Source organism: Lathamus discolor, chromosome 13 (assembly GCF_037157495.1).
Source record: "Lathamus discolor isolate bLatDis1 chromosome 13, bLatDis1.hap1, whole genome shotgun sequence".
Classification (NCBI taxonomy): Eukaryota; Metazoa; Chordata; class Aves; order Psittaciformes; family Psittacidae; genus Lathamus; species Lathamus discolor.
Window position 1 is genome coordinate 12,755,535 of NC_088896.1, and position 26,837 is coordinate 12,782,371.

At 59.1% G+C, this 26,837-nt stretch overlaps 5 protein-coding genes across 5 annotated transcripts; 1 reads left to right on the forward strand and 4 right to left on the reverse strand.

The window, feature by feature from the left end:
• Positions 1-3: 3 nt before the first annotated feature.
• On the reverse strand, positions 4-2,238 carry PPP1R27 (protein phosphatase 1 regulatory subunit 27). The gene is made up of 3 exons (XM_065693361.1): positions 1,752-2,238; positions 451-601; positions 4-266 (listed from the first exon to the last, which is right to left on the reverse strand). The coding sequence occupies exons 1-3, from the start codon at positions 1,936-1,938 to the stop codon at positions 143-145; spliced, it is 462 nt and encodes a 153-aa protein (XP_065549433.1). The 5' UTR covers positions 1,939-2,238; the 3' UTR covers positions 4-142.
• Positions 2,239-3,970: 1,732 nt separating this feature from the next.
• Positions 3,971-12,322, reverse strand: P4HB (prolyl 4-hydroxylase subunit beta). The gene is made up of 11 exons (XM_065693359.1): positions 12,112-12,322; positions 11,775-11,981; positions 10,944-11,077; positions 10,633-10,770; positions 8,128-8,232; positions 7,733-7,858; positions 7,118-7,318; positions 6,540-6,660; positions 6,137-6,318; positions 5,620-5,706; positions 3,971-5,016 (listed from the first exon to the last, which is right to left on the reverse strand). Exons 1-11 carry the CDS (start codon positions 12,266-12,268, stop codon positions 4,930-4,932), a joined length of 1,545 nt encoding a protein of 514 aa, XP_065549431.1. The 5' UTR covers positions 12,269-12,322; the 3' UTR covers positions 3,971-4,929.
• Positions 12,323-13,139: 817 nt separating this feature from the next.
• On the reverse strand, positions 13,140-21,457 carry ARHGDIA (Rho GDP dissociation inhibitor alpha). Its single transcript, XM_065693247.1, has 6 exons — positions 21,350-21,457; positions 16,115-16,324; positions 15,688-15,771; positions 15,354-15,430; positions 15,013-15,076; positions 13,140-14,649 (listed from the first exon to the last, which is right to left on the reverse strand). The coding sequence occupies exons 2-6, from the start codon at positions 16,302-16,304 to the stop codon at positions 14,450-14,452; spliced, it is 615 nt and encodes a 204-aa protein (XP_065549319.1). The 5' UTR covers positions 16,305-16,324; positions 21,350-21,457; the 3' UTR covers positions 13,140-14,449.
• Positions 21,458-21,662: 205 nt separating this feature from the next.
• On the reverse strand, positions 21,663-26,289 carry ALYREF (Aly/REF export factor). Its single transcript, XM_065693246.1, has 6 exons — positions 26,019-26,289; positions 25,680-25,811; positions 23,139-23,286; positions 22,960-23,023; positions 22,672-22,849; positions 21,663-21,920 (listed from the first exon to the last, which is right to left on the reverse strand). Exons 1-6 carry the CDS (start codon positions 26,250-26,252, stop codon positions 21,906-21,908), a joined length of 771 nt encoding a protein of 256 aa, XP_065549318.1. The 5' UTR covers positions 26,253-26,289; the 3' UTR covers positions 21,663-21,905.
• ANAPC11 (anaphase promoting complex subunit 11) lies at positions 26,290-26,745 on the forward strand. The gene is made up of 2 exons (XM_065693248.1): positions 26,290-26,466; positions 26,538-26,745. The coding sequence occupies exons 1-2, from the start codon at positions 26,358-26,360 to the stop codon at positions 26,681-26,683; spliced, it is 255 nt and encodes an 84-aa protein (XP_065549320.1). The 5' UTR covers positions 26,290-26,357; the 3' UTR covers positions 26,684-26,745.
• Positions 26,746-26,837: the final 92 nt, after the last annotated feature.

Genomic DNA, 26,837 nt, shown 5'->3' on the forward strand with positions numbered 1-26,837 from the left:
CCCGCCGCGCACGGACCCGGCGCTGCCGGCTCTTGCTTTATTGGAAAGAACAAACGGCTCCCGGGGCGCGGCGCCGGGCGAGCTCCCGCCCGCCCGCCCAGGCCCAGCCCGGGCCCGGCCCCGCTCCCCGCTGAGCGCCGCCTCAGCCCATCGTGGCGGCCCCGAAGAGCTCCACCAGGTCCTGGTACTCGGGGTCGATGAGGTCCGAGGGCTTCTCGCCGCTGTCGGTGGTGGCCTCCGCGCTGGCCCCGAGAGAGATGAGGTACCTGCAGGAGACGGGGGGCTGAGCCCGGGGCCGCTCCGAGCTCCCGCCGTGGGCCCCGGCGGGCCCCTGTGCACCGCCGACACCGGGCAGCCCCCGGGAGGAGGCGCCGGAGCTCGCCGTAGCCCCGCCGCTGTCGGTCCGGTGCCCGGGGCTGTGCCGGGCCCGGCGAGGAGCTCCCTCCTCACCTGGCGATGTCGGCGTAGCCGTCGCTGCAGGCCATGTGCAGGGGCGTCCACCCGTTCTCATCTCTCTGGTGGATGTCGGCGCCGTATTTAACCAGCAGCTTGACACAGGCCAGGTTCCCAGTGAGCACAGCTTCGTGGAGGGCTGCCATGCCTGGAAGGAGAGGATTTGTAAGCCCTGGACTGGGGCAGGAGGCTTAGTGCTGAGCTCACAAGTGTCCACAGCCCGGGAAGGACTGGAGCAGCAAACCCGTGTTATCAGGGAGGTGACTTTGGGGAAAGAAAGAGACTGAGGAAGCAAGAGGAGCTGCTCAGGTTTCTGTTCCCCTTCCACAGCGTGAATGCTCCACCCAAGCTGGGTAGCACCCACCTCCGCACTGGGGCAGGCAGAACAGATCCAGGGAGAAGGAGATGCTCCATCCCTGGCAGTGTTCGAATCCAGGTTGGACTAAGCCTTGGGTGGGATGGTTTAGTGTGAGGTGTCCCTGCCCACAGCAGGGGGGTTGGAACGGGATGATCTTGAGGTCCTTTCCAGCCCTAACTGTTCTATGCCCCTTCCTGCAGGAGTCCCCGGCCAGCAGCCAGCCCCAGGTTCCAGCCGGGACTCACACTGGACATGGGAAGAGTGTGTGTAGGGTTCCGTGCTGTCCAAGTTCTGGAAGCTCCTCATGGAGCAAGTGCTGAAGCAGTCAGCACGGACAGGAGGAAGCTCGAGGTCATTCGAGACCCTGTCTCCATGGCCGTGTGACAGCAGAAGCCGAAGCCAAACACAAGAAAGAGACAAACCTGCGCTCTGGCCTGCGCACTGGATCACAGCGTTCCATGAACAGTGGCTAGAGAGGCTGGGTGCAAACACAGCACAATGCCTTCCCACAGACAGACCTGCTGCGAGTCCACAGACCCAGATGTGCAGAGAGGATGGTGTTTGTGAGAAACAGAGCAGGAGCACGTGCTCCAGAGAGGGTGGAAGGCAGGAGCCCCATGGTCCCGTGCAGGGCTCCAGACCAGCCTGTGCCCGCTGCTGCTTGCCTAGGTCCCTAGCATGCCTTGAAGGGACGCAGGGGTCGAGCTCCCCCCTTCCCGCAGCATACACTGGCCATGCTGCCGGGTAGGATTTCGGGGCACTGGCATGGGCCTCTCTTGGGCCCTGCTTGGCAATGTTGAGGCATTGCTCCTCACTGGGGAGGAAAACGACTCGGTTCCAACCTATCGCCCTGCTGATGGTGGCCACATCCTAGCTTTGGCCACACAGCTCCCTGGGTGCCGCTGCACATTCCAGCTCTGCCAGCCCCAGCAGCACTCACCGGAGGGGTAGATGGTGTCCAGTGTCACCTTCCTGGCACGTATGAACCTGCCCACCTGCTCCAGGTCCCCCTGCCTGATGTGGTCCTGAAAGACGATGTCATTGGGGAAGTGCACGGTGCGTGCGGCTCTCAGTCTCTGCCTGTACCGACTGTACCGCGGCATCGAGACCAGGTAATAGTCCTTCATGCTGACGGCAGCCTTCAGACACTGCGGAGGGAGAGGAGGTGCACGTTGCTCAGCGCTTGGTCCTGCCGCTCGCCGCCCTCCAGGTGCTGCTTTTCCTCTTCTGCGTTGGGTCCCTCCTCAGCAGCGGTGTGATGGCAGCCGTGCCGCTGTGGTCCCTCACACCTGCCTCGTGTCCCCGGTGGGTCGGGTCTCCCTCGTCGCGCGGCTCTCCCTATGCTCCCATGCAGGACGCAGGAGGCAGCAGTAAGCACACGCGCTTCCTGCAGGCCCTTGGCCCAGGACTGATGTTTCTGCCCCAGCGCTGTGTTATAAAGGCTCCCACGGGCTATTTTGAGGACATGCAGCTCATGCTCTTTGCCACGACACTTCGTAATCGAGCTGCCCGGGCCAGCAGCCGCTTTTGGGCAGAAGTGGGTGTCTCATCTTACCACCCACCTGTCCATGTCCCCATCCAAGGGGTCAGACCTGCTCTGGCTTTTGCATGGAAAGCTTTTCCGAGGAGGCACCCAGGGCCCAAAACCAGGGCTTCCCAGCAGCAAGCCCTCTCACACAGACACGTGTGCCAGGGAAAAGGCACAAGCACGAGCACCAATGAGGGGAACCAGCGGACGTGTCAAAGCTGTGGTGCCGAATACATTCAGAGCTAAGTCACTCTCCTGTAATTGCATCAGACATGTCGAAAGGAGTAGAATGAGCTGTGCTGCCCAGCACGGCAGTGAGGCAGCATACAGCTAACAAGGATCAGCACCAGCATGTTGGAGCACAGCAGGGCTGCTGGTGCTCCTGGTGCAGGCACAGAACCAGAAGCCCATGCTGCCAGTCCAGTGTTCAATGTCCTACTTAACACGAGGGCAGGCTGCTGTAGAACTGTCTGAAAACAGCTGAAGAACACCACCAGACACCTCTGCATTCGTTACCCCCCAGCTGTAGCTGTCAAACCCATCTACCACAGAGGAATCTTTCAGATCCACCAAGGGTTCAAGCAGCTGCTCTCCTCTGCTTTTCCCCATCACAATTTGGTCATTTCAGATACACAAGCACATGGTGCTCTGGTGTGTGCCAATGGGCCTGTCTAGGCAGGCATGTCAGGAGTCACAGAGCTCCCATTCTGCCCCTGCAGCAGCTCAGGCACACACCAGAGAACCACCTGCACTTGTTTATCTGCTGGTGAATGCATCGATCTCTGCGCTGAGCATCCCTGCTCAAGGTTACTGCAGAAGGAACACTAACAGACTGAGCGAACTGCTTTTAGCCTCCTTTCTTGGAACAGCAATTAGCTGTGTACACAAGGTGACTGACAAAGTCCTGCTCTGCCAAGAGAAGCTTTGCTGCACGAGGAGAGCCCCCTCCTCAGCCCCAGCCCTGGTTCTGCTGCACCAAAGGCCTGTGCAGACCGTGCCAGGGCCCTGCTCCAGGGAGCCACGGAAGAGGCTGCAGCTGCAGACGCGCATGGAACGTGCTCCTGTTCTACCACCCCAAGCACCCACATTCAGTGGCAGGCACCAGTAGCCTCACGTGTTGCCCTCCAGCCTCACCCTGCCCTCCCCTCTGGCATTTATAGCATATTTCCTTACAAAAATATTTCCAGCAGCAAGTGACTGGTTTGGAAATAGCAGCGCAGCTCATGGGTCATGTGAGCCTGAGCAGCACTGCTGCAGGCAGCCCCAGGTCCCCCTGTAGCCAGAGTCCTTGGTTAACTGCTCAAGAGTAGCGAGGGCCAGCTGGCCCAAGCCCCTCTCTGATCACTGCTAATAGAACAGGTCTAACCTGGACAGGACATGGCCAGCCTGAAGCTTTTTCCCTTTACAGGTGACACAATGCAAGTGGCTTTAGGTAAAGTCATCAGGAGGCACCTGCAACGCTGGAAGTGTTTGGAAGTGCCCTTTCTCTGAAAACCATGGGTAGAGTTTGAGAAAGCAAAGACCCACACACTGCTCAGGCAGAGTCCCTCGAGCATCACCCGAGGGTTCTGATCCTCCTGTAAGGCAGGTTCAAGTAACACTCATGCCATATTCCAAAAAAGACAGAGAAGTATTAAAATCTCAACTTTATTTGGCCAACAAATTGAGTTCCAATGTCTTTGTAGCAGAATGCTAAGAACCAGCCTGACGCAGCTCAGGCCTCTGAGGCACTCCCCCGTTCAAGTTCCTCCCCAAACCCCCATAATTGCAAGTGTCCTGTTTGATCTGGCTCATCAGACCCTCCCACACCACCCACCTGTCGACCCCCTCCAAATAATGCATGGAAAGTGATTGCAAAGTCTTGCATTTGATCAAAGGATGGCAACAGAGCCAGGTCTCGCCTGCACTAGCGAGCGCTCACCTCCACCCCAGAGCCTGCCACAGCCAGTGCACAGTATTTCACCCTTCCAGGTGATCAGAATAGTCATCTCCAAGTGTCTTAAAGCAGAAGGGAAAGGAAACATCTGGCCAGCATGAAGAGAAGCACCTGCACATACACCTCTCACCAGGCTGCCATCAGCCTACTGCCTCTTGCCTACCTACACTGAAGGCCAGTTCCAGGGAAGAGCTGCTGAGAGCATTAAGGACCCTGCCAGGTGCAGAGATCAGCTGCAGGCCGTAGTTTTAAAAGAAACAAGGGAAAACAAAAAAACCCCAAGCTTTCTTGGGAGATGTTAGTGGCAAAGCTCCAGGATGCTGAGCCACTGAGCTCCTGCTGCGGCTTCACAATCAGCTTCTACCCAGAAGAACAGAATACTTCAAGCAAAAGCTGTGTACAAAAAAGTACATCCGCACTAAGGAGGAGCGCAGCAGGGCCGGCTCCCTGGTGACAGATCCCTTCTCAAAAGCCAAACAGAAAAGAGTCGAGTGTACAGACAAGTGAGGGGAAAAGTGTTACTTTAAAAGCCAATCCCTGGATTTTCAGTCATTCACCTTCTGCTTTAAATCTCAATGGTTCTGACTCGCTGGGCTGCATAACAGCAGCCAATTTAGTGTCTGATTTTTTGGGTGATGTCGTTCAGTCTTCTGTTTACAATTCATCCTTCTGCATTTTCTGCTCTTCATCATCACCTTCTTCAAGGTCTGTTTCTTCATCCGTCTCTAGGTCCTCCAGATCCTGTAACAGGTTACAAAGAGCTGCTGGTTTCTGGCGCACTAGGCAGATCCTAGAACAGTATATCTGATCTGTTCACTGTTCTCTGCTGCCATGTTAAACACCCAGAGACTTCCACCAAGAGCTCTGAATCTGGGACATTAAGTATTAGAAATCCCTGGAAGCTAGTATCTCACTTGTAACAGCCTCCACCCCAGATACACTGGATATGTAATGTGCATCATACTGCTCAAGTGCTGAGCAGGACTTCTCAGTAAAGAAGAAGCCCCCAAAGTACTCCAGCAGTTTGCACAACAGCCAGAAACAGCCTGTGAACATTTGCAGCTTCACCAACTGTTTCCACACATTTGTTTAGGCCTCTGAAAAGCATTTATTTCACACCCAACTGAAGTGCTGCCAATGAAAGGTGTCATTTACAAGCCACTGGCAGCCAGGCTGCAACTGAAAATTCGATGCTGGTGAGCATGCTGATCACCAGCAATACCTTTCCTGCCACAGAACCACCCAGAATCTTATCTGGGACAGAGGACAGAAGCCCAGCACCAGGTCTGACCCACACTCCCTGTTCTGAAGGCCCAGAATTACCACCACATTCACATTACTCACATCATCAGCTGCTGCCCCATCCTGACCTCCGCTCTCCAAGAATTTCTTGAAGCCTTCCAGCGTCCTCTCCCCATTGTAGTCAATTACCTACACAGGGAAAAACATCAGGATAATGGTTATGGGCACCTAGAGAACCACAGCCCTGGGGAGGAGAATTCTCTCTCTGAGCAAAAGTCAACATGCCAAGCAAAAGGGAATTTAAAAATTCACCTTCACCCATATGAGACGAAGGAAAACAGCTCAGGCACTAGACTTCAGAGATCACTGCGAGGAAAGAATAGCCTGCAGATGAGCACACTGTCCTCTATGCTCCCTCTTTTCCCCATGCCCATCCCCACCAAACTCCTTCCTGCAGCCCAGCTCCCACACAGGGTCTCTGATGTCCTGTAGACTTGATGTGTTCTACCCTGACAGAGTGAAGAGGCCTCCCGAAGGCTCATCCAAGCCAGCTCCAGCAGGCAGCTAAGCATTCCTCGGGCTCCCTCATTACACCACCCTGGTTCAGCTGCCTCCTTACATTTCTGCCAGAGCCTGCAGGGAAGAACTTGAGTGTGGGGAAGCTGTGGATTTTCACTGCCTCCACTTCATTGGCTGTTGAATCCATCTTGGCAATGACAATGTTCTCATGATCACTGTAGGTCTCTCCCAGCTTGTCCCAGATCGGAGCCAGCTGCTTACAGTGACCACACCAGGGGGCATCTGTTAATTACAGAAACCCAGTTAGCACCAACAGCCTAATGAGTGACCACCAGCCCCCCCCCCAAGTGCCCACACAGACAGTTCACACACGTCTTTTCAGCCAGGGCACTCCCTTTGTGGCTTAGATCCTGTAGGGTGCTTCCTCCCTAATCCTGGTCATGCAGAATTTTGGCACTCCTTTCACGCCAGTTACTTGGCATCAGCTGCTGAAAGATACTCACAGAACTCCACAAAGACATTCTTATTCTCATCAAAAGCAACTTCTTCAAAGTTCTTCCCAACTAGAACTTTGACAGGCTGCTTGTCCCAGTCATCAGGAAGATCCTGACTCATCAGGTGCGGCTGGAATAAGAAGTGAAATTCAGAGATAGCCACACAGCTACTGGAATGCACACGCAATCATCCTGGCAACCCAGGGCTTAACCACCCGCCTCAGCACCCCAATCAAAGGCTGTGAGCAAGCACTGAAGCAGCCATTTCCTCTTCTCTTACATAAAGTCTCCTCCCCATCCTGAGCCAGTGGGAATATCAGGTGCTGCTGTGCAGAGAACTGCCACTGAGCTCCATAGGAAGGAAGTGATATTGCTGCCATTCCCACAGGACTGAGTTTCACCAGTCACCTCTGGCATAAGCTGCATGGAGCCTCCTCCCAAGACAAGAGCTGAAAGCTCTGAACTGAGCTGCACGAGTTCACACCTTCTACAGACTGCTGGCAGCTCCGACTGCACGCAGGTGCCAGCTCCCTGTCCCGCAGTCTTCATGCCCTGTTAGTTTTGCCAGCAGCACTTCTCTTCCTTACCTTGATTTTGCCCTCCAGGAACTTATTGCAGAACTCTCTGATCTTGTCAGCCGTGAGGTCATCTGAGTCCGGTTTGTATTTGGTCATCTCCTCCTCCAGGGTGATCAGGCGCACAGCTGGACATTCTTCCTTCTTCAGGCCAAAGAACTCCAAAATCCTCTGGTTGTCGCCGTGGTCACTGTCTATGAAGATGAAGAGGATCTTTGGAGGAAAAAGTCAAAGGCAGTTGGTGAAGACGAGCACCTCTTGGCTAACAACACAGTATACACACACTCCCACGGGCAGCGGCTGAACCGGCCCCTCTTCCTTCTCCGAGCCCATGAAGAGGGCATCCTGCCAGAGCGCAAACACTGGAGCTGCAGCACGGGCACAGCCTGGCCCTGATTTAAGGGCTGGGTCAGATTTACATCCACAAGAAGGAAAGTCTGGAGTTGATTGCTATTGCCTCAGCAGCTGTGCAAGCCAGTGACTCAGTCACCATCATCATGGGGCACAGGGAGAGTGAGAGCTGCTACAAGTCCTGTTCTACAGCTGTGAAATGGATAGCGACAGACAGTGCTGCACTCCTCTGCAGGAGGTGGCCACTTAGCTCATAATGCAAGAAACCCATCTCACCTTCCCTTTGAAGTTCCCAGCTGCACTCTTGAAGTTGTCGAGCTTCTCTTGATAGTCAGACACACTTTTGGGCAGGAACAGCAGGATGTGAGTCTTGATCTCCCCTCCAAAGATTTTAGGAGCAGTCTGAGGAATAGAAAACTAACTTTATTTCTGGAAGAGGCAAACTGGTGTCGAGACCAGCTTGGCTCTGCTATTCTGACCAGGCCATAGGAGCCTCCAGATTGAAGGAGGACTTTGAACAGAAGCTGACTCCACTCCCTTGTGTTCTCCACACTCCTCCATAACCCCAGACTAGTGTCAGCTCCAAGATATGATACAATCTCCAATTTAAGCTTTGGTATATTCACGCGGTAGCAATGGGAAGAGGCCTTACCATGTATCTAGAGACCAACCTGTTCAGTGAACTCTATGACCAGAGGCAATGAATTGGACTTGATGAAGTTCAGTAAATTATCTTTTGTGAGATCCCCTTCGAAGTTGTTGCGGCCTTCATCAAACTGCAAAACCAGAAATTCTTGCATTAGAACACTTCAGATCCCACACAGATCACACCAGTCACTGCCCCAGCAGATCTCAGCTGCACTTGCTCAAAGCAGACTTCTGGCTCTTAACAAGATCACCACATGTTCACATAACATCCAGATCAAGGTATAAATCTTCCTGGCAAGCAAAGCTTAGACCATCCCCCAGCAGCAGCAGGTGAGCAGCTACAAGACAGCTTGATCTTGGCACTGTTCTGCACAGTCATGCAACAACACATGAAACAGGTCCAAGGACTTGAGCCTCAACTTTGTGGAAGCATCAGGTAGATGCTCCACAGCGAGCAGCTCCTAGCGCACAGGCAGCTTCTGCTGCAGGAATCAGCCACGCCAGAGCAGACCCACATCTGAACCAGTGCTATGGGAGTGTGACAGCTGAGCCCACGGTAACTGCGCAGAGCAGCACTGACTCAGCTCTGCCTCAGCTCTGCAGGGTTGTTCCGGTCTGTTGTTAGAGACAAGGGCACCTGTTTAGCACCAGCCAGGAGAGGTGCCAGGGCTCAGTTTAGAGCAGGACATCACCTGCAGCCCTGGGCAGGGTTCTCAGAAGCTCCCTGGCAGCCCGGGAAGGGAACAGCTGTGGAGGCCCATCAAGGTTAAAGAGGATGTGCAGGGACAGGGCAGTCCCGTGCCTGGGCGGCACCGAGGTACTGGCACAGCGAGAGCCTGGGCTCAGATAACCTCCTGCTGGAAGAAGCAGAGCGGTGTCAGCTGAGGCGCCGAGCAACACCCTCCACATGGGAGACCAACTCTGTAAACACTTCGGAGTATTCTGAAGGTGCTAAGGCGACACTCAGCAGCTGTTCAAGGGTCTTTGCAAGTCTGCACAGCTTCCACAGGGAGCAAGAGGAGAATCCAACAAACCCAACTGGCTGCCAGAGTCCAAACACAGAACTGGTGGTAGAAAAAACTGTTTCTTATGCCCTGGTGTTGTCAGCTTTGGTGCTCGTTTCCACCTTGGTTTGGGGTGGAATACCCTTTACTGGGGTAAAGACCCCCTTAATGTGACAGACTTATCTGGGAGTTCCCATGACATGGCACCAAAACGGACCAGGGAGGCAGCGTCCACATCGCACCTTCTCCACACCGAGCAGAGCGCTCCTGCAGTGACCCAGCAGCTCCTGAACTGCCCTTTGGACCACGGCTCCTCCCACTCCCCACACACCTGACAGAGCTGCCACATGCAGAACTGCTTTTCACTCCAAATGCACTCCCAAGCCAAAGCTGAGAAGCCCTGCAAGCAGCAGTCTCAGCCCAGCGCTGGCCATGAATGGAGCATGCAGGGACATCGCTTACAGAAAGCTACACGTAAGAGCACGATAAAGGCAGTGAGTCAGCCAGGATGACTGTTCCCTTCCCAAAACGCTGTTCCCTTCACCCCAACTCTCTGAGCTGCAAAGCCCTGGTGTTCTGAACCCCACAGCAGGTCATTTACTTGCACCCTCAGCCACACTAATCTGAGGGGCCCCTGTCTGAGACCTGAAGTCTGCAAGCTTCTAGCACCTTAAGTGCAAATTCAGGTGTATTGGAATCAAACATGCTATTTTAGCTGAACAAAGAGTGACAGCAATTTATTCAACTCTTCAGCCTATCTTACAAACTGGTCAGAACAATGACTGATTAGATGACAGATTTATTAAGTCTGAAGCCAAAGCAGCTTTACCCTGCCCCACTGCACCCAAGTGTGTGGTACCACAAAGTTTAAGAAACCTCTACTTGTCTTCTCCAAGCTAGAAATTCATCCCAGTGGTTTGGATTTTGACAGTAAAAGGCATGAGTAAGTTTATTCCTGACTCTGTAGATGGCCAGATCCCCCTGCATGTAATCCAACCGCCCCAGCCTAAGTCAGCTGGAGCTGCAAATCCTCTTAGGAACTCCACTGGAATCACTTCCCGCAGAACCCACAGCGCTGCCAGACACAGAACAACTCCTGGGTGCAGCCTCGACTGCCGACAGCAGAGGTCGATCTCGAGTACGAGTTAAAGCGGCTTTGCTAAGCCACAAGTGAACATGGAGCAGCTCAGGGCCGTTCTGCTGGAGACCTCGCTGCCTGCAGCCACCAATATTTTAAAGATCGTGCTGTTACTGCACTGCAGCCACAGCTCAGAAACAGCAGCTCGAGTGAAGCAACAGCTTGGACCCAGAGCCCAGCAGCTTCAGGAGGGCCAGGAGCTGCTGAGCCTTCTCTCTGCTGACTGAAGGCTCCACTCCACTGCCCCTGCCCAGCTCTGAGGCTTGGAAACAGCCAGACTGATATGGGTTCATCCAGGACTGCCCTCTTTAAGTAAGACTAATTAGAGAAGGTAAGAAGAGGCAGAGGACTCAAGTGTGGTGCTCATGCTCCGCACCAACCAGTACCTTCTTGAAGAGGACCACGCCATCCTTGCTAAGCTCATACTTGGTGAAGACATCAGCGCTGGAGGAAATCCCAAAAGGAATGTCATCCACAGCCTCAGCTGCCAGCAAGAACTCCTTTGCAGCCTCTGATGCTGAATCCTGGAGAATAGAGAAAGGTGTCTCACATGGGACACACCAAAGTGCAGCACAAAGATCCCAGGGCTCACCTGCCAGAGAACTGGAAGATCAAGTAGGGCAGGACAGCACAGGGAGAGCCTCCCCCCTCTCTGGGGCCCAGGCAACAGCTTCCCAGATGGAAGCACAAACCCTACCTTGAAGAAGCCGATCACAACCACGTCACTGGACTCCACCAGCGCCTCAGCTGCAGCAGCGTCGCTCAGTGCGGCCGCGGCCGGGCCCGTGCGTTTCTTCAGCCAACTGACGATGTCCTCGGCTTCCCGGCCAGCTGTGGGGACAGGGGCACCTGCTCCCTTCTGCGCCTCCCGCCTCACTCTGACCCCCACCGCGGCATCACCAGAACCAAGACAGCGCTTACACCACTTTCTCCCCTTCCCTCCCTGTGCGGTCATGCTAATCCCCAGTGGGTAAGTCAAGGTACAAGGGGCTCCCCGGAATCTATCCTTCCCTTGCTTCCAGCCCAAGCACGTTCTTAAACTTTGACCAGTGTGACCACACTCTGACGGGAGCAGACTTTCCATGCAAATGCTTCACCTTTCCCTTTCCAAAGCAGCACTCGGGTGTCAGCTCACTGCTGAGCACAAGGTTTGGTTTAGCTGCATTCTGCTGCTCTTGGTCTTCCTCACACCTCTAACTCACATTGCACGTTTCCTTTTCCCAACCACTTGAGCTTTTGTTGCAGTTCTGGGAGCTTCACTGCTCAAAGGAAAGCCAAGCTGAGCCACAACCCAGGCTTGGGTTGCTCTACTTCCCTGCGCAAACCCCATCTACCTGCTTCACCTCACAGGAGGGATGCCCCCGGCTCCAGCACAGGAGCCTGCGGCAGTAGCCCCATTCCCACCGCCCGCCGAGCACGGCCGCCACTCAGCCCCAGTGGCGCTCATCCGGGCACAGCCGCGCTCCCGGGGGCACGGGGCCGGGACACGGACCCGGCGCCACGTCGCTGCCCTCTGCTCCCGGCTCACCCGTGTACTCCTTGGGAGCGGCCTTGTCGCCGTTCCTGAAGAACTTGATGGTGGGGTACCCGCGCACGCCGAACTGCTGCGCCAGCTCCGCCTCCTCCGTGGCGTCCACCTTGGCCAGCCGGATCTCCGAGCCCTCCGCCTTCAGCTTCGCCGCCGCTTTCGCGTACTCGGGCGCCAGCGCCTTGCAGTGCCCGCACCACGGCGCGTCTGCGGGACGCGGCGTCAGCGCCGGCGGCTCCCGCCCCCGGCACGGCTCCCCCCGCTCCCCGCCCGCCCCCCGGGAGCCGCGGCCCCAGAGCCCCCCGCCCCGGCGGTCCCCCCCCGTCCCGGCGCTCACAGAACTCGACGAGCAGGTACCGGTGCTCCGCCAGCGCCTGCTCGAAGCTGCCCGCGCGCAGCACGAGCACCCCGTCCTCCTCCTCGGGGGCAGCGGCGCGGGCGGGCGGCGGCAGCAGGAGGCAGAGCAGGGCCGCGAGCGCGCGCAGCCCCGCCATGGCGCTGATGGCGGCAGGGCGAGAACGGGCCGGGCCGGGACGTGCGGCCGCGGCGCCGCCTCCGCCTTATAAAGCCGCAGCCCCGGCCGCCGCCGCGCGCCATTGGCCCAGCGCGCCAGATCCGGCCGTCGCGCGGCTCCTATTGGTTAGCGTGCTGGACACGCCCCCTGCCCGCCGCCGCGGGTTGGCTGCCGGCCGCGCTACCCTCCCGCCGGCCGCCATTGGCCCCTTCCCGGGCTGCGTCACCCGCGGTTGGTCGGCGCCACCGCCTCGCGCGGCCGTTTGCCCTCGAACGTGGCACTGGGGCGGCCCCGGCGGCGAGCACCGCGCCTGCGCGCGGCCAGGCGCGCGTGGTGCATTCTGACTGGCCCGCGGCCGCCGCCCTTCGATCCGACCCGGAAGTGAAGCGCGGCGCTTCCTGCGCCGGCAGAGGGCGAGCTGCGCGGCACGTGCCGCTGCGCACGGGGCGCGGGGGCCGGGGCCGGCGCTCCCGGGCCGCCCCAGCGGTGCCCGGCTCGGCGCTGTCGCGGTTCCCGGCCCGGCGCTCGGCGGCTCCCCCCGGTCGGAGCCCGGGGCTCGGACCAGCAGCGGCCGCGGGCGCACAAAGAGCTTTTCGTGGCTGCACGTCCCTTATCCCGAACGCGGCCTCCCGCTCCCGTCACTCCTTCATCCTCGGAGCGTGCAGGAACGTGCGGGGAGCCGCGGCTCGGCGCACACCGGCCCCGGAGCTGCTGCTGCCCCGCGCCCTCCTCCTGCCGCAGCAGGGCCTCTCCCTGGTCCCTTCAGGCTCCCCAGGCCCAGGGGCCGTCTCCTGCCCCGGGCGTTGGCAGAATCCCCCCCTCCAGCCCCAGAGCAGAAGCAGAGCGCGGTGGGCAGTCAGTTCAAAGGTTTTATTTAGCTCTCATAAAAGGAGAAGCAGAAGATGATTCCAAACCTGTTAACCCGGGTCTAGGACTTACAGACAATTGCACCAAATCAAATGAACAAAAACCTCTCTAGGGGCAGGGCAGGGGGCAGTTAGAGGCAGAGACGTAGCTACGAGAAAGCCACATGTACTTGGTCCCGGTTCTAATACAGCCTCGGTGTGGTTTGATCCCAAGAGGCAGCTGCGGAGCGGGGACGGGCCTGTCCGGCCCAGGGGTCCCAAAGGGCTCCTCCGCCCCAGGCACCGGCAGCGCAGCCCCGGGCACCACTGAGGCCTCGGAGTGTGAAGGCAATAACTGCCACCAGGCCAGGCACAGGTTGTAAAGGCAGAACAGATACATAAGGCATTAACCGCTTTGGAGCTTGTCCATCACAAGCTCTTGGTTGATCATGTCAGGAGCAGCTGCAGAAACAGCCGAGTCCATCCTCAGCCCAGAGCCGGCAGGAGGGTGGGCGCTGGCCTGGAACCTCAGTGCTCGCAGTTGCTGCGGCTGCTGGGGTGTGAGGGGATGGGAAGGGACGTGAGTGACGGCAGACCCGGAGCCTCCCGTGCCCTCGTCACCCACCACCCTCCCTCTGGAGATGTCCCGTCTCAAGTGAGGAAGGACCAGCAGCAAAGCGGGAAGTTGTGACTCTTACCTAATAACCCATGAGGGGCGTGACCGAGATGAGCGCCATGCCGAAACCAGGGGACATGATTAAAAAGTGTAACAGGGGCAGAGCCCCCTCCCTAGAGGATCCGTGTTACACATTAAGGCATCATGGTTACAGGGAACATCCACAAATGAAGCTGCCAGAGCTCCCAGCCACCAGTGGGGTGGAGGGGCAGGCTGGGCATGACTTGAGCCAACACACAGGGTCAGGAGCTGCCTGGCATCAAAGTCCTTCAGCTACTGGAGGCAGTAGCTACCCTGAGCTGTGCACAGGAGGCCAAGCACAGGAGCTATGAGGGCACAGGTGTCTCCCCTCCAGCACCTACTGGGATAAGGGCAGGTGGGAAGCAGGAAGGGGCCAGCCCTGCGCCAGCAGCGCGGCCCAGGCCGGGCAGCTGGAGACCAGATGCAGACAGCAGGGTTTGGTCAATGCACTCAGTGATTCTCTGGGGAGGGGGCACAATACAAAACCGAGCTCTGGTCAAATCATAACGTGGTGGGGGGAAGGGAGGAGGGTTCCAATGTCAGCACTTTGGTACAGGGGGGAATTTCTACGGTAGCCACTGTCTGATTCACGCGCTCTGGGGTTTGGCCTCGGGAAGGGCTAGTCCTTCCACTCCTTCTTGATGGTCAGGTTCCACTCCCAGGACAGGTGGTCAGTCTTATCATCATCTGTGAACTTGGATTTGACATTGTAGTTGCCCCGGGCCAGCATGCCCTTAGGGGCTTCTTCCATGGGGGTCAGAAACTCGTATTCCTCTGCTCGAGGGCCATAGCTGCCAACCATGTATTCGGTCTTGTCAACTACAGGAAGACAAGAGTGGAGCACAGCGCCTGGTTTAGAGCCTCCCCTGCACCTGGGGCAAGGCTAAAGCAGATGCAAGGCCTGTGACAGCTGCAGGCCATAGCGAAGCTGTGAGGACAGAGGAGTCACCCACATCCACAGCTCTGCTCCAGGAACAGCTCCTGCTGCAGGGAGCGACCCCCTCTGCCAGCACCAAGCTGCTCCCTGGGCAGGAGCATGTCCAGCCGGGTGCTGTGGGTGCTGCTGCCCCACACAGACCGGGAGCATTCACACAACACCCTGCAGTGCCTGGGACTGGCTGCCCCCCCAGCAGATGGAGCAGAACCCCTCACGAGCAGCACCCGCCTCAGAGCAGCACTTACTCTTCACTCCTTTCCGGAACGTGTGCTGAATGTACTTCAACCCTGACACGATCTCCCTGTTAACCTGCAGCAAGACAAGCAAGGGCTGTGCAGACATCCACAGAATCCCAGCCTCGTTTGGGCTGGAAGGGACCTTAAAGCTCATCCAGTTCCAACCCCGTCCCAGGCAGGGACATCTTCCACTAAGGTGGAGGCTCAAACCTCCTCAGCACATGGCCCACCCCACCACAGCAGGAGACTGCTTCCCCCATCACCCGCCTTTTTGGGGCTCAGGCAATCCCTCGGGGATTGCAGCATCCCAGTGTTCTTTCGTTCTTCTGTTCTCAGACCTCTGTTCTTACCCGAAAGGAGATTTTTATCCGGTATTCCACACCCTCCTTCAGCACAAATGCTTGCCTCCTGTAGCTCTCCAGGTCACCTACAGAGAAGGGAGAGGGTTGCTCAGGGTCCCTCTGTTTTATGTTCTGGGGTGTTGAGGACAGGATCTGCAGGAGCAGGCAATGACCCTTGGAGTGAGACAGCTGCTCCGCACAAGGCTGTGGAGGCCCCAGCCTGGGCTTGTGGGACAAACCCTTCATGCCTGCAGCACAGGCATTCCCGACAGGGAGTGGCTCCCGCAGGCTCTGCTCCAAGTGGCTCTCCCCTGGGAAGGGCTGGAATTCTTCCCTGGCTCACCTGTCAGGTCCAGCTCCAGAGGGCCCGGGGCAGTTGTGCAGACCAGAGTCAGTTTGGTCACCACCACGTTTGGAGCATTGGGATCTAGAAGACAAGTGCAAAGGCTGTTAAACACCCTTCCCTAAAACCGGCCAACACAAACCCTTTTCCTTCCAGGGCTCTTCTAGAAAGAGCAAGAAAAGCAGTGAGAAGAATGTCCCCCTTGGCTGAGGTCCCAGCCGTGTGGGGCCTGCCCACAGCGTCCCCATGAGCAGCCCCCTCTAAGGGCAGCGTGGCACCTGCAGTTCCTGCACCTTGTTCCAAGGGCTGGAGATCAGCCCAGGGAGCACGGACACGTCTTTACGCTCCTGGCTGGGAGCAGGGAGGAGGCAGGAAGTGACTGATGGAGCTGCAGCTTGAGCGAGGCACAGCCACGTCCTCTGCTCACCTGCGCTCACGGTGACGGCACCAAGCAGCGCCTCCTTGTACTTGCGCAGGCTCTCATCGTCCTTGTCCAGCTCCTGGATCTCCTGGATGCTCTTCTGGGCAGGGGGCTTGTAGTTGACAGAGTGTTCGTCCTCCTCGTTTTCAGCTGCGATCTGGGCCAGCTGCTCGGCTGTGGGCTCCTGCTCTGCCATCCTCACACACACCACGTACACTGCAGTGGGGAGGAGAAGTGAAACTGCACCCGCCTGCTCCAGCCAGGCCTCCTCAGCACCGTGAGTGCCCGGTGCACACAGCCCTGCCCAGGGCCCGTGGCACAGCCCCTGCAGGGACACAGCCCTGCCAAGGCCCCTGGTGCAGCCCCTGCAGGTTCTTCCAGGCCAAGGCTCTTGTTCAGCCCACGGAGGCCCACAAAGAGAGGGGAAAATTCAATCTTGGTGCTTTACTCGTAAGCTGGAACAAGTAAACACCCAAAGCCGCAGAGAAGATGCACTGCTGCCCAAGAGAAGCGGATAATCTTGTAACAAACCTAAGCCCAGAACAACCCCAGCTCAGTTCTGCTCTCTACAATGTACAATTCCAGCTGAGAACAGGCCCTGCCCCACCACTGGCACAAGGGCTGGGAGCCTCTGCTGCAGCCCGGAGCTCACAGCTCGTGCCTGGGAGCCGCACCGAGCGGGGTGCCAGGGCAGCAGCACGAGGCCCCTGCTCGGCCCCTCCCGAAGCTCGGTGTCTCCAGCGGAGCAGGGAACGTTTTGAAACCGCAGCGCTGGGCTCGGCTGCGGAGGCTCCCCCCGGGAATCACCAGCTGCGGGTGCTGGGGGCAACACCAGCACCCTGGTAAAGAACCGCACAAGGCGGCAGCACCCACGGAGGTTCTTGGTGCTCCTGCGGGCGCTGAGCCCAGCAGCACCAACAGCAAACGTCAGCCTGGACCCTTGGAAGTCTTAAAACACCTCCAGTGACAGCTCTGGAGCCTGTGCAAACAAACCCTTCACCAGTGACCCGCTGACAGATCCAGGTGTTTCTGCCATTGTCTGGCATTCCCGCGCCCGTTCAATATTCCTGCTTGGAGCAACGTGCCAGCAAACAACTCGCAACGGACCACAGGGCTGCACTTGCCTCCACACGGATCGAGAACTGCCACAGTTGGTATGAGCACAAGAAACGCAACGCACCTGAACACAGGCTGACGCATGACCTGCACCCGAGGCCCAGCCGCGTCTCCCCGCGCCTGCAGTGACCGTCACAGCGGAGCCGCCCCCCGGGCCCCTCCTCACTCGTTTTGCCATAAATATCCTGCCTGCTTTGCTGGGGATGGCAAAGGAGGGAATGAGCAAAGGGAGGTGAAATTCTGCACATGTCTGAGGAAGGGAAGGCTACAGCTGAGGTGTCAGCAAACAGAGGAGAAAGGAAATGGGGTGGGAGAACCGGGACCAGCCCCTCTGCCGGGACACTGGACTGAGGGGCTGAGGGCAAAACGGCTCAGTGCTGGGTCCTGCACTTGGGTCACAACAGCCCCACGCAATTCCAGGCTTGGGGAACAGCAGCTGGAAAGCCGCCCACTGGAAAGGGCCTGGCGGTGTTGGTCAACAGCGCCCGAGTGAGAGCCAGCTTGTGCCTGGGTGGCCAGAAAGGCCAAGAGCATCCTGCCTGTGTCAGCACCAGTGCGGCAGCAGGGCCAGGGCAGGGATTGCTCCCCTGTGCTGGGCACTGGTGAGGCCGCACCTCAAATCCTGTGTTCAGCTCTGGGCTCCTCACTAAGAGAGACATTGAGGTGCTCAGGGGGACCTCCTCATTCCTACAACTACCAAAAAGGAGGCTGTAGCGAGGCGGCATCGGTCTCTTCTCCCAAATAACAAGTGACAGAACAAGAGGAAACGGCCTCAAGTTGCACCAGGGGAGGTTTAGGGTCAATATTGGGAAATGCTTCTTCCCTAAAAGTGTTATCAAGCACTGAATGGGCTGCCCGGAAAAGTGGTTGAGTCACCGTCCCTGGAAGTATTTGAAAGACGTGTAGATGTGGCACTTCGGGACAAGGTTTAGCGGTGGCCTTGGCCCTGCCAGGTTAACGGTTGGACCTGATGGTCTTAAAGGTCTTTCCCAACTGAAAAGATCCAAATTCTCCAGTTCCGGGGTGAGGCACATCCCAGCTCCTGGGGCTCCCTTCCTGCCCCTTGCCCACTGGCAAACCTGAGAACAGACTTGTCCTGGGCGGGCAGCCTCCTGGTGTGTCTGGGGGCAGGGCACTTGCAATGGATGCAGCTGGCACTTCTGGGTATTAAGGCTTGACTAAGGTTTATCACCAAAGGTGGGGGGTGGCGTGACACTCTGGGGTCATCACAAGGGCTTGGCCCAAGGTCTGGCTGATGCTCACACAGGAGCAGCCATGGTGTGAGTGCTGATTCCTGGCAGCTGAACTAGCAGCTCATGTCCCAGCTCCAGCGTCCTGCCCTGCGGGGCTGAGAAATGCACACTTCGGTCTCAGCCGGAGCCACCACTCATCGATAACCAACCTCGGGTGTAACAGTCCAGTAACAGCTTCCTCCCGCACAGCAGCTCCGTTGGGGCAACCCCTCCCACCGCAGGTATTTAGCAATAACCGTGCCACAGAGGGCACAGAACAACCCCGAACCCCAACACCCCACAGGCCCAGCTCTTTGGTTGCATTCCTGCACCTCCAGCCTTCACCCTGTGATCCAGAGCTCAAGACACAATCACCCCCCCTCCATGGGTTCCTCAAGAACCACCCAGGTCCTCACGGGATATCTAAGACAATGGAAACCCATTAGGGACAGAAAACAGCCCTTCAGACCAACACAGAGGCCTGTATCAACAGCAGCTCAGGCCAGGCCAGGGTGCAGCTCCCTGGGGAAGCCCTGCAGACACGAACACCAGCCTGGCTCTTCCATCAGGTTTCCCCAGGAGCAGCAGTGGAGGGAGCCAGCTCTGCGATGGCAGAGAACTCAACGTCACAACCATCAGCAGGGCCTCGGCCTCAACCTTCAGCCTCTGGGACAAAGCCGTTATTACAGCTCAGGTCAGCAAACCAGAGCCTGTGGGGGTGAACGAGCAGCCACTGCACTGCTGGGAGACAACAGAACGGCCCCACAAGGGCACCAACATGGAGGAGAGGGACGTGCCCCACAGCCCTGCCAAGGGCTCAGCTCCTTAGGGAAAGCCTTCCCGCATGCTGCTGACCTGCCCTCAGCCTCAAGCCTCAGCGTGTTTGGAAGGATATTCCTCGCCAACTCCTGACACCAAGGAGATGCTCAGGGGCCCTGCATGGTGGTTCTCTGGCTCCTGAGGCTCAGCCAAGTGGCTGAACACTGGAGCTGGTGCCTCCAGTGCTCTGCATGAGGCACCCTCTGAGCTGTGCCCGGCGCTACAGAAGCCTGTGGAAGATAGTACGAGGCCGAATCGCTTCCCACTGGGAATTCACTGCCTCTGCCGCTTCTGCCAGGCCAGCCGTTCCTCACGGATTCTCTCGGCATTACGGCGCAGGAGCCAGGAGCCGGCAGCAGCGAATGCGAGAGCCCCATCTCCTGCCCAAGAGGAAAACTGCGGGGGACCATCCCTGCCCCTCTGCGGCGGTGAGCGGCAGCTCCGTCAGCCCGGGACGAGAGCCCGCAGCACCGGTGGGAGCCGGGTCAGTCCGAGCCTCCTCATGAGCCAATGGCTCTGGATGTCCACAGGCCACGGGGCAGCCTCGAACACAAAAAGTCTCAATCCCGCATCCCAGCCTTCCTCCTTCCCGTGGTGCAGGGGAAGATCAGGCAGCCGCTCGGCTGGAATTCAGTGCAGAGTCTTTTCTGCCGGGCTCATTTCCAGGGGATTGCACCCGATCTGTTTGCTTATCCCAGCCGCTGCGGCACTGCAGGGTCAAGGAGCCCGAGCTGCGGAACCCAGCCCAGGCTGCACTGCCACCCTGCACACAACAGCACCACGGAGCGGGACCAGGAGTAAATGGGGCTCAGATACCTCCAAGGCAGCAGCAGGTGAGGGGCTGGGGGGGGACCCGCTGATGCGTCCCAAGGTGAGCGCTGCCTCTGACACCACCCGGAAATTTGGGCTCCAAGGGGACACCCAGACGACACCGCTGCACCAGTCACTGTGTGGGAGCATCCTGCAGAACTCCCGAATCCCCTCACAGCGATGGGATAAAGGGTGCTGGGACTGGCTGCTGCCTCCCGGGCACTCGGCAGCTGGGACATGTAGAGCTTTCGTTTAGTTTTCCCTTTTGCTGGTGGCAGAGCCCTGCTCCGCAGCGCACCTGCAAGGCAGGAGCTGTCAAGAGCAAAACCAGAGGAGTGAGCAGAGCTCCGCGTGTGAATCCTCCATCCCTGTCCCCAGGGCGCAAACAGGCACCGCGGTAACGGCTGCAGCGCGGACACCACCGGCTCGTGGCCCGTCTGTACAACGGAGCACGGCAGCGAAACCATCCCCGCTGAGCGAGACCAGGAGCACCCGGGCGGGCAGAGCAGCAGCAGCACGGCCGAACCCTCAAGGCAACAGCTCGTCCCCTTCACGTGACTGGGAGCTCCTCTCTCAGCGAAAGGAAGTTACAATGTCCAGACCGGCAGCGAAGCGCCCGCGGGGCCGCGGCAGCAGCCACCGTCCGGCCGGGCTGTGGAGGCCGGAGGGGCCAATTCTCCCCGTAGAAGCCGAGCCGCAGCCTCCGCGCAAGGAGGTGCTCCCGCTGCATTAACGTGCGGCACCGCGGGACAAACGGGCTCACTGCCTGGCACGAAAGGGACGGAAGGAAACCTTCCGAGTCCTCATTTTATGACTAGAAACTATTTATGGAAAACCTGGTCAAGGTAAACGAGCGCCCGCGACCCCGCTCCCCGCGCGCCCCGGGCAGCGGCGGAACCGCGGGGGGAGGCCCGGAGCAGACCCTGCTTCCGCGGGGGACGAGCCCCCGCCCGGCCGCGCTTCGCCCTTCCCGCGGCCCCGCGCCCCAGGAGCCCGCCCCGGGCCGGCCCAGCCGCGGACAGCGCCTTCCCGCGGCGCCCGGAGCTCGCACAAGGGCACTGGGGGCCCGGGCCCGCGCCCTGCCGCGCCCCCGGCCCGGCCCCGCCCGGACACACCCGACCCCGCGCGGCGGCGGCGCTGCCCCACGGCCTGACCCTTCCCCCCTCCCCGGGGCCCGGTGCCGGTGTCCGCCGCCCCGCCCCGCCCCGCCCCGTCCCGCCCCGCCCCGTCCCGTCCCGTCCCGTCCCGTCCCGTCCCGTCCTACCGGCGCCGCTCGACCGCGCTGCGCTGACACCGCCGCGGGATCCGCCCAGCCGCCCGCGCGCCCCCGCACTTCCGGGACACGCCCGTCACTTCCCGTTATACGAGCCTCTCGCCTCACTTCCGGCCACGGCCCGGCGCGTTGATTGGCCAGGGGGGATTCGCGCGCGATGGCGGGGCCGACCATAGAGTTGGGGCGGAGGAGCAGAGCGCCGCAGGGCGGGGCGGGCCGCGGGAAGGCGCGCGGGCGCGAGAGGGCGGGGCCTGTGCGCATGGGGCGGGGCGCGGGCAGGCGCGCGGGCGGCGGCAGCCACAGCTCTAGACACGGTTCTAGTTTATTGCGGCCAAGGTGAAAAAGCCACCTCGGCCCAACAGCAACAGTAAAATTTATCCCAAAAATAACTCGGTACAAAACGGGTCTGCTCGGAATTAAAAAAAACCTTTACAGGAGTTTAAAACCTATCCCAGAACGAAAATAAAACAAATCCCATCCCCAGGTGGCGGCCGCAGCCCCGCCGGGAGCCAGGAGCCACAGTCGCATCCTCCCTGCGCCCGCCGCTTTAGCTGGTGTCCATCTGCAAGAGAGGAGAGGAGAACAGCCATCACGGAAGGGCGCACGCAGCTCCCACATCCCTGCCAGCCCTGGAGCTCCCAGCGCTGCTGCACAGGGACCCGGCAGCGCCAGGCATGCTCCAGGGCGCAGCTGCCCCACAACAGAAGGGCACAAGTGGGAGTTGCTGTGCTGCGCCTCCCCCTCCCAGCCACGGTCTGCAATTCCACTCATCCCACTCTGCGCTCCCACAGGGACTTCACCGTTCCCACACCACACACACCACCCCGGTTCTCTATTGAGATTTCCATCCACCCACAGGGCAGAGACTCCTCTGTTTTTGCCTTTTGCTTTTCCCTTTTCACAGCCCGGGGGGTTTTGTTTGCAGCTACTGCTCACTGCAGCTGTCCTGCAAACAGCTTCCCAGCTGCCAGCAACAGCAGCTGCCCAAGTGCTGTGGAGAGCAGAGCCAAACGCTGCACAGAGGCGCTGCCTGGCTTTAGGGGGAGCTGGTGTTAGTCCCAGGACCTGGAAAATGTTCTGTGCCCAGAGAAGCTGTGGCTGCCCCATCCCTGGCAGTGTTCAAGGCCAGGCTGGATGGGGCTTGGAGCAACCTGCTCTAGTGGAAGGTCTCCCTGCCCATGGCAGGGGGTTGAAACTGGATAAGCTGTAATGTCACTTCTAACACAAACTAGGCTGGGATTCTATGAAAATCTCTTCCTGCCAGTTCTGGGCTGCCACATTTCCCAGGAGGAGATGCTGTGGGAAGCACTTACCCTGGCATTGTAAGCATCCAGCTGTGCATCTAGTTCCTCTGCGGAGAGCTGCTGTTTGGAAGTTCTTCCAGCTCCTCTGCCTCTCCCTCTGTTTCCACCACGAGTGCCTCGCCTGCTGCCGCCACCACCACCAAATCCCGAACCCCCGCGGTTCCTAGTCATGCCACCTCTGTTTACACTGCCAGTTTTCAAAAGCAGCTGATTTAGTGGCTGGTGGTTAACCCACAGAGATTCCACAGGAGAGGGCCCAGGCAGGTTCCTGCCCTGCACTGGGTGCTCAACACTCACCTCTGTGCTGGTCTTCTCTGTGTGTCAATCTGTGATGTGACCAGCTGGATGTTCATGGGGCGCCCTACAGGAAGAGCAGCCCAGGGGCTGCGTATGAGCGGGGTGTGGGGTACAGGAGGGATGCAGGAGGCGTGCAGGAAGGATGCGGGTGCTGGCAGGTGCCACAGATGTGCACTCACCATCCAAGGGGACACCATTGTACTGCTTCATCGCCTTCAGTGCATCCGCCTTCCTCTCGAAATGCACATCCGCTGTCCCGAGGCTGCGGCCAGACCTGTCATAGTGCACAGCTGCCTTTTTCAAGGTTCCAAACTCTGCAAAGAGCTCCTGAGAAAGAGGGGAAGAGCAGAGACATCCGTCAGTGTCGTGAACACTGCGCAGCCCAGGATGGTGCCGGCCCATCCCTACACACACCACCAGAGTGCCTTTCAAATCATTATGGACAACTCAGACAAAGCATCAGTGAAAGAGGGAGCAGGAGCCCAGCAGGGAGGTGCCACAGGTGGCAAAGCCAAGAGGGGCTTCAAGATCACCATGTGTGAGGCACATGTTCACAGCAGCAGAGCAGGCTCGAGGGATGCTGACCCAGGGGAAAGGTGGGCCCTTTAGTTGAGGCTGACTCAAAGGGTGACTAATAAAAATAATCCAGACCCATGTCACAGAGGAAGAACAGCCTATGAACACATACAGAGATGGCTACAGTTTCATTGTGCTGAAGTTATTCCCCCCCCCTAAATCTTTACCCGGTCAGGTGCAATTTAAAAGCACAGCCCATAGGAATATACCCCAAAACCTGAGATGAAGAACATCCTCTACTGAACTAAATCTCATTTTATAAGAGCATGTAGTGACAGGATAAGGGGAATGGTTTCACACTGACAGAAGGGAGACTGAGATGAGCTCTTAGGCAGAAGCTCTTCCCTGTGAGGGTGCTGAGGCACTGGCACAGGGTGCCAGAGAAGTTGTGGCTGCCCCATCCCTGGCAGTGCTCAAAGCCAGGTTGGACACAGGGACTTGGAGCAAGCTGCTCCAGTGGAAGGTGTCCTTGCCTGTGGCAGGGGTCGGAACTGGATGAGCTTTAAGGTCCCTTCCAACCCAAACCAGTCTGCACTTCTATGTCATTTGCTGTCCCAAAGGATGGAAATGAAGAGGCAGCGATGAAGCCACTGATCTTGTTTTGCAGGTGCTACGTTGAGATGTAAACAGGACATGTTACTTTCGCAAGGTACTGCTGCACCCCATGCCTCAAAAGCTCAGTATCTGCCCTGTTACAGCCCAGACAGAGCAGTCACCTCCTGTGGGACCCACTACTGCAGCCCCAGTGCGGTGCCCACTGCACCACACGTCCTTCACCTCCCCAGCACACCATGCTCAGCAGGGCTGCGGGCCTGCTCCTCCCTGTGCTCATGCACCAGAGGTGAACATTTCACAGCACTCATCAGCAGCTTCCCAGAGCCAGGTTCAGTCTGCGCTGCCCAGCTCCGCACATGTGAGGCTCCTTCCAGCCATTCCTGCCTGCTGTACACCTGCTGAACCATGTTACTGACATGACTAACACAGGAACAAAGCAAGCCATCATATACCTGAGGCAGCGCTCCATTATAGGATGAGTAACAACAAATAGGTGCAAAGCCATTAAATCAACTTTGCTGCTAAATAACCCTGAGTGGAAATTCATCCACACATCAGCCAGAGCCAGCGGCAGAAAAAGCGAATCTCAACGGCTGCAGGAGGCACAGGAGCTGGTCACACTGAGGTGACTTCACAGAGCAGCACACTTATGGAAACCAAATCTGCACCTACAGGGGTAAAGGGCAGGTTTTAAGTGCATTACCCAGTAACGAGGTGACCTCAAAAAGCTCCCTTCTGATCCCTCAGGCACAGCCAGACTGGCACATAGAGCAACCGAATGAATTAACTGACAACAAAGGCAGCTGCCTATTGCAGTGGCTTGCTTTCCCTGGTCAGGATGTGAGGACCAGAAACCATTCCAAAAGAAAGTGCTTCACAGCATGACAGAGCCCGTACAGCCCCGGTATTTGCGGGTGTTGCTGGTGCCTGTGCCGGTGCCCTCCCCACCGGGGGAGCCCCCATGCCATGGTATGGAGACAGAGCACAGCGACATCCAACCAGGAGAATCCAGCAGGTTCTTACCCAACGGCTGAAACAAGGGACACGACCACAGCACGTCACTTGGCTAGAAGATAACACAGTGGGTACCACAGGTACCCCCTCACAGATAACTCCTCCCAGGTACGCCCATGGAACACCTCAACACTCAGCAGAGCTACACCACCAGGACCTGTACACCCGGAGCGTGCAGCTGTACACGCAGCACAGTTCCAACATCGCTGCAACTACACAGACCTCGAGTTTGAACAGTTTATAATCGATTCTCCCATTGCAGCTGGAACCAGCAAAACAGCAGCACCCTCCCCCCTGCGCCATGGCAGAGACCCTACAACACCAGGAGCGCCCTGCAGGCGATGGCGGCTGCTCCGAACTACAGCCCCTCAGGATCACCAGAGCCGCTGCAGGACGAGGGCTCGTGGCACAAACCTCACCACCGGTACAGAGTTAACTCACCCGGGGGTCTTCTGTCCGGGCAGGGAGGGAGCAGGACCTGCGGCTCTCCCGCGGGCGCCTGGTGGGCCCTACCCCGACGCTATGAATGAAACCCCCCATGAACACCCCCCGCGGGGCCGCTCCCGAGCCCCCACCTGGATGTCCGCATCCGAGACGCCGAAGTCCAGGTTCGAGACGAGCAGCTTCCCGCCGGTCTCCACGCCGGCCCCCGCCCCGAAGCCGCTGTCGAACAGGTCGTGCTGCCACTTCTCGGGGAGCTGCTTCGGCTGCAACGAGACCGGCACCTCGCTGACCGCCGCCGGGGCACCGCAGAGCACAGGCCCCCGCCGCCCGCCCCGCAGGGAGCGGACAAAGGGCCGTCCGCCCGCCCCCTCCCGCCTCGCCGAAGGCCCGGCCCGGTTCCCCGTCCCGCGCCGCCGCCTAGCCCCCCAGGCGGCCGCGCTCCGTCCCGCCGCCGCCGCCGCGCCCCGTACCCGACTGTAGGGCGCGGGCCGGTTCCTGCCGCCGCCCCGGGCCATCACCGGCCTGTTCCGCACGGGGCCGCCGCCTCCCGCCCTCACGGCTCCCACGCCGCCCCGGCCGGGCCCACCCCCGCGGGTGGCGCCGCCCCGGCCCCGGCCGCCCCGGCCGCCGCCCCGGCCGGCCCCGCGCTGGCTGCGGTTGAGCTTAATGATATCGTCCAGCGACATGTCCATCTTGTCGGCCATGATGGCGGCTCCTCTCCGGGGCCTGCACTTCCGGCCGCGCTGCGCCGCCGCCGGAAGCGGAAGAGGCGGTGCTCGAGCGGCGGAGGCGCGGTCCCGGCGGCGGCGATGCGGGTGCGCGTGCGGAGCTGGCACGGGGTCGCGTCCTGGCTGTGGGTGGCGAACGACGAGAACTGCGGCATCTGCCGGATGGCGTTTAACGGCTGCTGCCCCGACTGTGAGTGCTGGGGGGGGGCCGCGCCGGGCCGCGCCGCGCCGCGCCGCGCTGACGCGCTCTCCGCGCCGCAGGCAAGGTGCCCGGGGACGACTGCCCGCTGGTGTGGGGGCAGTGCTCGCACTGCTTCCACATGCACTGCATCCTCAAGTGGCTGAACTCGCAGCAGGTCCAGCAGCACTGCCCCATGTGCCGCCAGGAGTGGAAGTTCAAGGAGTGACGGTGGCGCCGGCGCACGCGGGGGGCCCTGCCCTGAATAAACGTGCGGCGGCCTCGCGCCTCTCCGGTGTCCGGTGTCCTTCCGGGGACGGGAAGGGGGGAAACGACTGCGCCGCGGAGCCCGCCTGCGGGAGGGGTGGGGGGGAAGCGGCTCT

Bases quoted from the DNA above. Each gene is read 5' to 3' on its own strand.
- PPP1R27 (XM_065693361.1), bottom strand. From the start codon at position 1,938: ATGAAGGACTATTACCTGGTCTCGATGCCGCGGTACAGTCGGTACAGG. The intron at 602-1,751 runs GTGAGTGCTGCT...CTCTCCTTCCAG, and splicing joins GGACACCATCTACCCCTCCG to GCATGGCAGCCCTCCACGAA. The intron at 267-450 runs GTGAGGAGGGAG...CGTCTCCTGCAG, and splicing joins GGCTACGCCGACATCGCCAG to GTACCTCATCTCTCTCGGGG.
- P4HB (XM_065693359.1), bottom strand. From the start codon at position 12,268: ATGGCGGGGCTGCGCGCGCTCGCGGCCCTGCTCTGCCTCCTGCTGCCG. The intron at 11,982-12,111 runs GTGAGCGCCGGG...CGCGTCCCGCAG, and splicing joins GTACCTGCTCGTCGAGTTCT to ACGCGCCGTGGTGCGGGCAC. The intron at 5,707-6,136 runs GTAAGGAGGCAG...TTCCCTGTGTAG, and splicing joins CTGCAGGCTCTGGCAGAAAT to GTAATTGACTACAATGGGGA.
- ARHGDIA (XM_065693247.1), bottom strand. From the start codon at position 16,304: ATGGCAGAGCAGGAGCCCACAGCCGAGCAGCTGGCCCAGATCGCAGCT. The intron at 15,431-15,687 runs GTGAGCCAGGGA...CCTTCTCTGTAG, and splicing joins TCTGGAGCTGGACCTGACAG to GTGACCTGGAGAGCTACAGG. The intron at 15,077-15,353 runs GTAAGAACAGAG...GTCTTGCTGCAG, and splicing joins GGATAAAAATCTCCTTTCGG to GTTAACAGGGAGATCGTGTC.
- ALYREF (XM_065693246.1), bottom strand. From the start codon at position 26,252: ATGGCCGACAAGATGGACATGTCGCTGGACGATATCATTAAGCTCAAC. The intron at 25,812-26,018 runs GTACGGGGCGCG...GTCTCGTTGCAG, and splicing joins GGCCCGCGCCCTACAGTCGG to CCGAAGCAGCTCCCCGAGAA. The intron at 22,850-22,959 runs GTGAGTGTTGAG...GAAAACTGGCAG, and splicing joins CAGAGAAGACCAGCACAGAG to TGTAAACAGAGGTGGCATGA.
- ANAPC11 (XM_065693248.1), top strand. From the start codon at position 26,358: ATGCGGGTGCGCGTGCGGAGCTGGCACGGGGTCGCGTCCTGGCTGTGG. The intron at 26,467-26,537 runs GTGAGTGCTGGG...TCCGCGCCGCAG, and splicing joins TAACGGCTGCTGCCCCGACT to GCAAGGTGCCCGGGGACGAC.